Source organism: Oncorhynchus gorbuscha, linkage group LG13 (genome assembly GCF_021184085.1).
Source record: "Oncorhynchus gorbuscha isolate QuinsamMale2020 ecotype Even-year linkage group LG13, OgorEven_v1.0, whole genome shotgun sequence".
NCBI lineage: Eukaryota > Metazoa > Chordata > Actinopteri > Salmoniformes > Salmonidae > Oncorhynchus > Oncorhynchus gorbuscha.
In genome coordinates this window covers 49,033,860-49,045,653 of record NC_060185.1, presented here as the reverse complement: position 1 = coordinate 49,045,653, position 11,794 = coordinate 49,033,860, and the positions used below count along the sequence as shown (strand labels likewise).

The 11,794-nt window shown below is 42.1% G+C and overlaps 1 protein-coding gene across 2 annotated transcripts; it reads right to left on the bottom strand.

Annotated features, from left to right (window-relative positions):
- Positions 1-1,207: 1,207 nt before the first annotated feature.
- On the bottom strand, positions 1,208-6,509 carry ap2s1 (adaptor related protein complex 2 subunit sigma 1). 2 transcript variants are annotated; one of them, XM_046294820.1, is made up of 5 exons: positions 6,313-6,489; positions 5,236-5,385; positions 4,728-4,841; positions 3,420-3,479; positions 1,208-2,757 (listed from the first exon to the last, which is right to left on the bottom strand). In XM_046294820.1, exons 1-5 carry the CDS (start codon positions 6,313-6,315, stop codon positions 2,656-2,658), a joined length of 429 nt encoding a protein of 142 aa, XP_046150776.1. In that variant the 5' UTR covers positions 6,316-6,489; the 3' UTR covers positions 1,208-2,655. The 2 variants fall into 2 exon arrangements, with proteins under 2 accessions (XP_046150776.1, XP_046150777.1); XM_046294821.1 differs by lacking the exon at positions 4,728-4,841 and having other exon boundaries at positions 6,313-6,509.
- Between the last annotated feature and the right edge of the window lie 5,285 nt (positions 6,510-11,794).

Here is an 11,794-nt window from a genome sequence, read left to right as displayed (position 1 = left end):
CTAAGAGCAGGTTGTTACACTGAACCAGCATAGAGAAGATGGCTATCAAAATGCCACTGACATCCTCCTGAGAAAGAATGGTCCCATTTTGTGTATAAAAAAAAAAGAAAGTCTGCTTTATTTTTGTTTCTCTTTTGCAAGTGCCACTTTTTTTTATTGAGATTGTTTATATACTGTATCCATAGAATTGTAAGATTTGTATTGATTGAAAAATATACTGTAATAAAAAGAGCAATTGGAAGTTAGTCATTCCTTACTGAAGAACAACTGAGGGTTTTGTCCTTTCTCTCCAAGTGTTGACTGACCTGCCAGCCAGCTGTTCTATTTTTCCTCTCCAGGGTTGTAGTAAAATGATTCCCTCTGCAATTTTATGTTGACCCACTTGTCTGCTGCCGTTGTAGGGACGATGCAACACTTGGGAGATTTACTGTGACTTCCTGAGCCCGTGTTTGTGTAGACCACAGACTGACCGCAAATCACGGCAGTTGTGTTGCACTCCATGCTGCTCGACCCTAATACCATTGAACCCTGGTCTCAATAATGCCGAGTATTATATTGGCTGCATCGTAAGAACTTCATCTTTGGGCCGTCAGCCTATTATTAACTGTCTGTCCCTAATGGCTCCTGTCCTTTCTCCACTCGGAACGGAGCAGAAACTCAGTTGTTGCTCAGTAACCATTTTAAGAACTACTGTACATCTGAATAATCTATGCTGTAAATATTTGTTTGTCTATTGGATTGTTTTTGGCAGGGAAGGTTTGCTTGTTCATTTTAAAGGTCTATTCGAAATCAACTTGGCTTTTTAAATGTGGATTTTGATTTGCGGATCATGTCTTTTTAAATATGTGCACACGCGTTCATTGTTTTCAACCCGGTTGCCTATCCGCCATGGAGACAGTAGGGTACGGTTAGTGTATCAGGGAAGACTTAATATGCTAGTCTACATGGTAAAAGCTTTGCCTGTCTAATTGTCTGAATTTCTGTTTGTAGATCAGTGGAATAACAGGCAGAGTGGGTTAATGTATCTGAAGTGGATATATTGATTGATTTTATCGATCACTGGGAGGCTTGCTAGAATGACGACAGGGGGCAGATTCCAGAACGTGAAGGCTCTGCTGGTTTAATACCACTAGATGGTGATATCACTACAAAAATGAATGTGTTTCCAATGTACATCACGTTATCTACAGTATCAAAAAGCACAAGATATTTGTAACACTTTATTTAGTACTTAGATTTTTTTGTTGTATATACACTGACTGGAATAGAATGACAGGAGACAGTAACACCTAAACTCACATCTCACATGACAAGAGAGGAGGAGAAGCATACATCTCTCACTATAGCCCCAAAAAACAAAACATTAAACAGACCATAATAGTAACGTGTGATATGTTGGGAGATGCAAGACTGGACATGTTTACAATGAGAAGTGGTAGAAGGTGTCGTCACAGACCTAGTTAAGTGCCTCTGGAGTTTTGGACTATTGTTTGGCCTCTGGTTGATGATCGAAACCCATTGTTTGTAGTATGAATGAGGTGACCAGTGAATATTAATGGAATTTCCCCCAATTCGGATCTGTGTATTAAACACCCATTGAGAGAGGCAGAAGCTGAGGAAAGGCCTGGAATGGACAATGGTTTCACACTATATACACAATACAAAACAAACTTCACAGTACTGCTTTACGTAAAATATATCACTGTATATTTCCATTAGCTAGATTCCTTATCAGTAACCTTTTTCCTGTTGAGTTTCCTTTATCTTAAAGTAGTTTATTTAAATTTGAACACATCTGTGTGTGACTAACAAGCACCGTATGTGGAGTGGAGACTCATTGTCTGATATAACCTGACATGATATTAAGTTAAGACCAGAGAATCTCCTATTTAATATCACAGTAGATGCGACCCTTTACAGGTTGCCATTACCAGACCTCTCAACAGCACTCATAGTAAGTGCACTCCATTGAACTGTGAACCACCACCAGAGTTCAATGGGCATTCGTAGTGGTGGTTTAGTCACTGCAGCTCAAACTGTGATTCTCCCAGGCAGAAGTATGGTGAAAAGTAGACCGGGATATCACAGGCCGTTTACAAGGGTTTTCTTGTGCTTGTTAGCTACTTTAGTGCCGCTCTGGGGTTGCCAGAACAGTGCATCCTTGTTATCCTCGCTCTCCACTAGTATAGGCAGGATACACAGGTGAATAACTGGCAACCCTAGTCTGCCATAAGTGCAGCCTCCAGCTTGAGACAGGGCATAGAGAGAACATTTATTTTCAGTGCAGCAAATGTACTCATCCAGATGATTTTACTTGAACTGGTGGTTAAGAAATGAAAGTGTTAAGGGCCATATCTGCCACGCATCACCAAGAAAGTCTTTATGGGGCATAATCAGGAGGTTGAAACTCTCATTGTTGCAAATAGAAATGTAATGTGTAGAGCTGACTAGATTCCCAATTCTGCATGACAGAATGTCTGTTCTACACTATGCATTTCTATCTGAACCTTCTGTGACTTTGCAGCTTCGTGAATAAGCCCCTGGTTTCTGTAAGGGGTGGAGCCTGCTCCATGGAGGCTGGCAAATGAGAGGGGTCCATTCCAGAGTGACTGATGGGGTTAGGCGATAGACTGTTCAAGATGGCTGCTCTGTTGGCTACTCGAGGGACTGGAGCATTAGCAGCTGCTTGAGGACCTTGGTCTGGCTCGTCTCTCTGATCTCCCCCGCCAGGAACATCTCGTCCACCACCGTGTACACCTGGGACAGAACACACAGGACGGGTAGAAGCAGGTTAGGACACAGGTCAGAGGTCAGCCTTCTGAACCGCTCAAACGCCCTGTACACACAGCTTTAAAAACAAAAGTGTTGGAGAACTGTATAGATCCTTCAGATTCATCTTCACCCCATTATGTATATGTGTCTTTCTAGCTGTGCGTAGGCCTTGCTGCTGTGGCACTAGATCTAATAGAGGGGGGGTTGATGTTGAGATGAGCTGATGTTTGCCATCATGTCGCTTTCTGGCACTCTGGTTTCTTTTGACTTAGAAGAAATCGCAGAGCGCAGCAGCTTTCACCGTGGGCTGCGCTTCTTTAAGTTTCAGCGAGTGGGCGAATATTCAGAAATACCTTATGTAATTGACACGATAACTGCTTAAAGGGCGGTTATCAGGTGGAGAGTTTTAATTGCTTAGCATTTCCTGTAGAGGAAAACCAATCGCCACCAAACTAGTGTGGAGGAGCCTAATTGACTGTTGTAATTATGTGTCCCATCCTCATTGCCATGGCACCTCCCCATTGCAAGGAAAGAAAATACAATTTCAATGTATCTTCACCTCCCCCGGGTTTCTTCTGCTCCTTTCTCTTTCCTCTTAGCACAGAGATTGTTTGGTTTTAAAATTAAATCAACACTTTTACTCTTACCTTGTAGAAGTTGAACACCAGGTCCAACTCGCATACGTTGTGGAAATACTCATTCAACACCTAAAAGGGGGAAGAGGTCAGGATTTGTTACATTAACAATTTAACAACGGCTCTGGTCTGAAGTAGTGCACTAGCCTATATAGGGAATCATTTGAGATGAAGCCGTGGTCATTTAAGGGCCTGAGGAAGTCCAGCATTCCAGGACACGGTGCTCTTGAATAGTGTCGGAAATCTCAGCTGTTTTCCTTCACAGCCACATTCCGCCTGTCCCTCGGACAGGGAGCACAGTGCGAGCTGTTCCGCTGTTTCCCCTCGACCCGGGAGGAATGCCACCCAGGGAATGCTTTTCGGGAACAAAGAACACCAGATATTCTCTCTCCCCCCAACCCCCCACTTTGTTTTGGTCTTACTTTTGCAGAGAAGCGAAAGACTATAGGGGGCGTATTACACTGGGTAAGATGGCATAGAAAATAGAGACCCACAGTGGAGGTGTCATAATACCCAGTGTTTTTCCTCATAGGGGATTTTAGGAACATTTAAAATAAGGGCTGTGTTTCGTGTAGGCTTACCCCGGAGTGACATTTTGATGAAAATTTCTCGGACAAGGTGACTTTTCAATATATTCAGCTCTATTTACTCTCAGATTCAAAAGTGCTAATTGGCATCAACGTAGACATCATGCAAAACTACAAATCTCTGCATGTCATCTCTAGCTGACACCTTTGCTAACTGGTATTGTCAATTAAAAAACTGGCACCATTTTAAAAAATGTTGCCAATTTATTCATGTCTAAATTTAGATAGTTAATCCAGAGATTTGCCTCGATTCGGCATTCTCGTCCAGATGGTCACGGCAACTTGTAGTTCTTTATGGTAGCCACATTAGCGTTTCATTTTTTTCTTTATAGTTGAATATATTGATTGATAAGTCACGTTGTCCTAGAGAGATTTACAGTTATCAAAATGTCACGCCAGGGTAAGCCTGCACGAAACAGCCCTTATTTAAGTGTTTCTAAAATATCCTATGAGAAAAATTAATGGTGGATAAACAATTGGAACTATTTCCATCTGACCGCTACGTTTTCTGGGTATTATGACTCATGCTGTGGTACTCTGTATTCCAAAGAGCTCTGTAGGAGCACATCGTTACAATAGTTTACTAATAAAATATGCATAATCATTCAGCTATTAAGGTGGAAATGTGATTAGCCCACATTCCTTCACATAAACCAGCCGAAGAGTCATTGACCTAAAACAGCTCCCACATTGTAGGTCATCATAATTAAACAGTTTGTGTTTAGTGTCATACCTCCACAAAGTTGTGAATGCCCTCCAGGTATGCCAGGTTGTTGTCTGTCACATCCACGCATATACAGAAGTACAGACCTGCATAGCGCCTATAGATGATCTTGAAGTTCCTGAACTGGAGACAAGACAGACAAGCATCTCGATATGTGGTTTTGATTTTTCATCTATGAATAATTACAGTAGTATTGAAATTGACTTTGCAAGCAGTACTTTTTCCATTTACAATGAAATATTAAATTAAACTTGGTTAACCAATTAGTGCTACAGCATATCAGTAGAAAATAGCCTTTTATCCACAGTCTCGTCAGTGTAAAAATGTATGATACAATTTAGTCCCGCGTCACTATAAAGCCAAGTAAACTGTTTGCCAAATGCAGCTCCAGACCTCGAGTTATAGTCCCTGGTTGCTTCCAGCCATTCTAGAATGGCCAGATAGTGACAACGAGTACAATTGCCAGAAACTAATAGCCTACATTAGGGCACACATGTGGCATCATGCAAAGCCTTACCTCCACAAAGTTGGTGTGCTTGGCATCACGGACAGTCACCACAGCATGTACCTCCTCAATCAGCTTCTGTTTCTCGTCGTCATCAAACTGCATGTACCACTTGGCCAGTCGGGTCTTCCCCGCTCGGTTCTGAATAAGGATGAAGCGGATCTGTATGGCAGGGGAGGAGAGAAAATGAAGCGTGAGAAATGTTCTGCCGTCTAGTACGGTGGGTCTTCAACATTGTTCCTGGAGAACTACCCTCCTGTAAGGTTCCACTCCAACCCCAGTTGTAACTAACCTGGTTCAGTTTATCAACAAGCTAATTATTAGGGTTTGAGAGCCCTGATATTGTAATGTGGCCAGTTACATACCTGCTATAGTAACGTGGCTAGTTACATTCCTATTATCTACTCGCAATATAACGTTAGCCACGCTAACCTAGGCCTTGATGTAATGTAGTTATAGAACTTGATTTTCGCCGTTTCTCTTGTCAGAGTCATAGGCGTTCTACACACCTCATTTCCATTTGAACATTCTGAAACCTTGAACCCTTGCTAGCCTGGTCTTGGATATGCCTTCTCAGATCTAACTATGGGTTCACTGGACGTTATCACCACTCCTATGCATCATCAGTTTCACCTCATACTATAACAAAGCCCAAACAGTGCATTTCTGAGCATGGCTGATTGGTTAAGAGTGTGCAAACGGATGTGCATTCCTTTACAACGCCTAGATTACTAGCTAACGTTAGTTAGCCACGCCCTGTCAGGTAAATATATATATATATATTTTTAGGTAGCTAGTTATGTTCGATAGCTAACGTTAACTAGCTAGGTGGCTAACTAGTCTAACGTTACTGCTGACATACATGCAAGCCAGGCAGTTGCTTCGTAAAACAAAGTCGGGAGCCGGATATAGCTAATTGATCAATTTAAATCGATAGGTTTGTTTAATTCGAATATATAACGTTATCTAGCAGGCTATGATTTCTAGGCGTCTCATACATTTCACATGATACTGGCGAACGACATTAGCTAGCTAGCTAACGTTAGAGCAAAGCAATTGGCCACAAAATGTACCCAACTGCAAACATACCATTGTCTTTTCTTTGAGTCGGTTGTTTTAAACAATATCAATTCCCGTAGCCTGGTGATTTATATATTTGATTTGACATAAATTCTCAAAATGATAGGATTGTTTTGACGACCGATTGCCCGCTATCTTCACGAGAATGATGTAAAGGAAAAGGTGCATGGCATTGTGGGAAATGTAGTTTTCTCAGACCCGTAAAATCGTTCGATAAAAGGTTAAGAAAATTGGTATTTCCCTACTAGAACCAGCATGCACCCCTCTGTGCCTTCTTGTGTCAGCTGCGGATTCGTATGGTTTAGGTTTGACCAATCAAGCAACAAAAAAGTCAGCAAGGGAAAGTGCAAATTTTGCAGTATTAATCATTTACAGGCACTTTGACTTATTATTGTATCTTATGGCACATTACATTTAGTTGACGTCACTTCAAGTATGTTGATAAAGTATCACTTCAAGCTAAGTGCTATGGTTTTTGTGAGTTGTCGTAAACTAGGAGGAATTCAATTATCTAAAATAAAATTGAAAATTGCGTTATAGTGTAGGCTGTCATTGTAAATAAGAATTTTTCCTTAACTGACTCGCCTTGTTCAATAAAGATTTTTTTTTAATATCTTAATAAAAAATAAAATATTATAGGCTACCACTGTGCTTGACTATGAAAAGGAAAAAAGAGACAGATATATAATCAATATGTCTCATATAATTTTGACTTATTCCATTATCATGGATTTCTGTTGACCATTTCTGTTGACCATGCTACTTTTACATTTTTCCTTAGTCCAAATGAAACATACATTACAAACTCTCTGACATCATGCCTTCAACCACAAGGACTGTTTGCAGGGTGTAACATTGGCTATTATACCGGCAGATTAGGACACAACACTAAATCTCAGCAAAAACAACAAAACACATGTTGTCTTTCAGAGCCTGTGACTTTCACACTGAAGGTAGGGAATACTCTTTTCTTCCCAACCCCACACCAAGAAGTCTCAAAATGGAGGGTCAGCCATTTGTGTTACATCATTTGGCTGTTTTCTGCAAAGTCAGGGCCCATGAGTTTGTTAACTGGTCTGGTGGGTAGTCGATCCACTGCAGAACATTGTCCAGACAGTTTGGACAGCTCCTCTGTGCCGTGCGTTGGGCCAGGGAGGCCGAAGGGGGGGAGGGCGGTTGATTGTCAGGGATTGCACAACTGTGAGGGGGAGGAATGTGCATGCCCCTGGGACCCAGAAATATTTCAGCTGCATAGAGAGAGAGTTGCGATGGGATAGAGAAAAAGGGGGGAAACCAAGTAGAAAACATGGCTTCTTCTCTCGTTAGACTGCTTTGCTGTGTTGTTTTCCAATGGTTTTCCAAGGCTGTTGAGGCTTTAAATGAATAGGAGCGTATGAAACAGTTCAGAGCATTTCCCAAATGTCATACTTTGGTTAAAAAAAAACTAAACTTTCAGAAAGGTCTTGGTCAGAGAGATCGGTAATAGTTGGGCTCGCTTGTCGCAGTGAGTGGACAGTAGTAGTTCAGTTGTAGAGGAGAAAATGTAAAACAGGGACAGATTATGAATTAAACTTTGACCCCTGCTAATCTTGCTCTGTGTGACTGAGGTCATGTAAATATTGCTGTGAACTCACTGACTAAAATGATTGGACCGCAAGCAGCTTGTTGACTCAGAGTGCTGTACTTTCAACTTGTGTGTTTAAAGGGAGGATGTTCACCTATCATAAAACATTAATACAAAGATCAAGAGTAACTGTTAGAGGATGTGGACTGTTTGGAATTTTTAGCAAAGTAATTATGATCAAATATTCTGCCAATAAAGAGATAAAGTTATCCAACCCTATTGGATGTTACTTTGTATGGGTGAACTTCCACCCCGAAGAATACATATACATGAGGATCAGCCTGATTCAGACTACATGTTGTAAGGTGTGTGTGCAGGGGGGGGGGGGGTGCTGTACGCCACTGTGTGTGTCACAGGAAGCTGGTGGCATCTTAATTTGTGGTAATGGCTGGAGAATAATTAGTGGAATGGTATCAAATACATCAAACACATGTGTTGGATGCCATTCCATTTGCCCCATTCCAGCCATTATTATGAGCCATCCTCCCCTTAGCAGCTTCCACTGTTGTGTGTGTATGTGAGAGAGAGACAGAGAGGGAGAGAGAAAGAGATTCAATGCGTGACAAAGTCTCCAAGCCACTAAACATCTGTTTTGAGTTGTAGAACAACAATCATATTTAGCTTGCAATACATCATTTCTCTCTCTGTGGAATCTCTATCTTTAACTTTCATGTGTTTGTGGTTTTTATATTGTCAAGTCATATCCTCTTGGAGAAGGCAATATCATTTAAATCAGGACTATAATCAGGACTACTGAATTCTTCTCAGGTCTAAAGTTATCTCCAATAATTCAATAAGCAGCCATATGAGAGATGTGGCATAAGTCTAGAGGACCGGGAACGAGCTTTGAGATGATTGATTTTCTGAATGGCAAAAAAGGAAAAAAAAGAATACTCTCTCTCCCATTATCCCTGTGTGCTGGATCAGATATAGGATTCGTTAATATTGTAAAGGAAGATATGGGAGTGTCGTACATGAATTATTTGTGTACGGAAGCCAGTAAGTTAGGCATTTGTTGCATTTTATATAAAATGCATCAAATGCAATACAAGTATGCTATTTACTAGTTTGGAGAGAGAACTGAGTGTATTTGTGTGGTGAAGGCATAACTGACATGATATTGTGAAAATGGTTTATATCTATAATTGCCAGACATGGATACATCTGTTCTCCTGCAAGAGTTGGGGTCAATTCCAGGAAATGGATTAAAATGCAATGAATTTGAAAAAATTAAACGAATTTGTTGGAAGTTTTTTTCTCCAGTTCTTGCAAGTTGCATCTCATTTCATGTCCTAAATTGCCTTTACCTTTTTTAATTGTTTTATTCTACCAATTAAGGGTATGTGCAGTTAAAGGGGCAATCAGCAGTTGAAACGATTTCAAAGTGTTTTCCCAACCCCTGTTTTGGTCCAAAGCTGATGGATGAGGCTGGAGAAATGTTACCACTAAAATTCATAGACAGAGCTATGGATGCAAGGACTGACCATCCGTGATATCAAAATCACATACTGAGCATACCCAAAATTTGGAACACGTTCCTAATATTGAGTTGCACCCTCCTTTTGCCCTCAGAACAGCCTTAATTTATCAGGGCATGGACTCTATAAGGTGTCAAAAGCGTTCCACAGGGATGCTGGCCCATGTTGACTTCAATGCTTCCCACAGTTGTGTCAAGTTGGCTTGATGTCCTTTGGGTCGTGGACCATTTTTGATACACATGGGAAACTGTTGAGTGTGAAAAACCCAGAAGCGTTGCAGATCTCGACACAAACTGGTGTGCCTTTCAAGGAGCGAGACTCTAACCCGGAAGCCTATAAGAAAACCCGCTATGCCCTCCAACGAACCATCAAACAGGGAAAGCGTCAATACAGGATTAAAATTGAATCGTACAACACCAGCTCCGACGCTCATCAGATGTGGTAGGGCTTGCAAACTATTACAGACTACAAAAGGAATCATAGCCAAGAGCTGCCCAGTGACACGAGCCTACCAGATGAGCTAAATTACTTCTATGCTCGCTACGAGGCAAGTAACACTGAAACATGCATGAGAGCATCAGCTGTTCCGGACTACTGTGTGATCACACTCTCCACAGCCGAAGTGAGTAAGACCTTTAAAAATGTCAACATTCACAAGGGTGCAGGGCCAGACGGAATACCAGGACGTGTACTCCGAGCATGCGCTGACCAACTGTCAAGTATCTTCACTGACATTTTCAACCTCTCCTTTTCTGAGTCTGTAATACCAACATGTTTCAAGCAGACCATCATAGTCCCTGTGCATAAGAACACTAAGGTAACATGCCTAAATGACTACTGACCCGTAGCACTCACATCTGTAGCCATGAAATGCTTTGAAGGGGGCTGGTCATGGCTTACATCAAGACCATTATCCCAGAGACCCTAGACCCACTCCAATTTGCATACCGCCCTAACAGATCCACAGATGGTGCAATCTCTATTGGCCCTTTCCCACCTGGACAAAAGGAACACCTATGTGAGAATGCTATTCATTGACAACAGCTCAGCGTTCAACACCATAGTACCCCCAAAGCTCTTCACTAAGCTAAGAACCCTGGGACTAAACACTTCCCCCTGCAACTGGATCCTGGACTTCCTGATGGGCCGCCCCCAGGTGGTAAGGGTAGGTAACAACTAATCTTCCACGCTGATCCTCAACACGAGGGCCCTTCAGGGGTGTGTGTTCAGTCCCCTCCTGTACTCCCTGATCACTCATGATTGTACGGCCAGGCAAGACTCCAACACCATCATTAAGTTTGCCTGTGACACAACAGTGGTAGAGCTGATAACCGAAAATGACGAGACAGCCTATAGGGAGGAGGTCAGAGACCTCGCCGTGTGGTGCCAGGACAACAACCTCTCCCTCAACGTGATCAAGACAAAGGAGATGATTATGGACTACAGGAAAAGGAGGACCGAGCACGCCCCCATTCTCATCGACAAAGCTGTTGAGAGCTTCAAGTTCCTTGGTGTCCACATCACCAACAAACTAACAAGGTCCAAGCACACCAAAACAGTCATGAAAAGGGCACGACAACACCCATTCCCCCTCAGAAAACTGAAAAGATTTGACATGGGTCCTGAGATCCTCAATAGGTTATACAGCTGCACCATTGAGAGTATCCTGACTGGTTGCATCACTGCCTGGTATGGCAACTGCTCAGCCTCCGACCGCAAGGCACTACAGAGGGTAGTGCACACGGCCCAGTACATCACTCCGGCCAGAGGAAGGCCCTAAAAATGTTCAAAGACTCCAGCCACCCTAGTCATAGACTGTTCTCTCTGCTACCACACGGCAAGCAATACCGGAGCACCAAGTCTAGGTCCAAGAGGCTTCTAAAGAGCTTCTACCCCCAAGCCATAAGACTCCTGAACATTTAATCAAATTGATACTTAGACTATTTGCATTGCCCCCCCCCCCCTATGCATAGTCACTTCAATGATTTGACCTAGATGTAGATATTACCTCAAATACCTTGACACCGGTGCCCCCGCACATTGACTCTGTACCGGTACCCCCTGTATTTAGCCTCACTATTGTTGTTTTACTGCTGTTCTTTAATAATTGTTTGCTTTTATTTCTTATTCTTAGTTTTTTTAGGTATTTAAAAAAAATATATATATAAACTACATTGTTGGTTAGGGCTTGTAAGTAAGAATTTCACTGTAAGGTCTACTACACCTGTTGTATTTGGCACATGTGACAAATACAATTTGCCTGGCACCTACTACCATACCCCATTCAAAGGCACTTAAATATTTTCCCCCTCTGAATGGCACACACACAATCCAAGTCTCAACTGTCTCAAGGCTTAATTATCCGTCTTTAACCTGTGTACTCCCCTCA

Excerpts from the sequence above, each read along its gene's own strand:
- ap2s1 (XM_046294820.1), bottom strand. Across the intron at positions 3,480-4,727 it reads GCATTCACAACTTTGTGGAG|GTGTTGAATGAGTATTTCCA; the intron begins GTATGACACTAA and ends TCCCCCTTTTAG. Across the intron at positions 2,758-3,419 it reads TGGTGTTCAACTTCTACAAG|GTGTACACGGTGGTGGACGA; the intron begins GTAAGAGTAAAA and ends GTTCTGTCCCAG.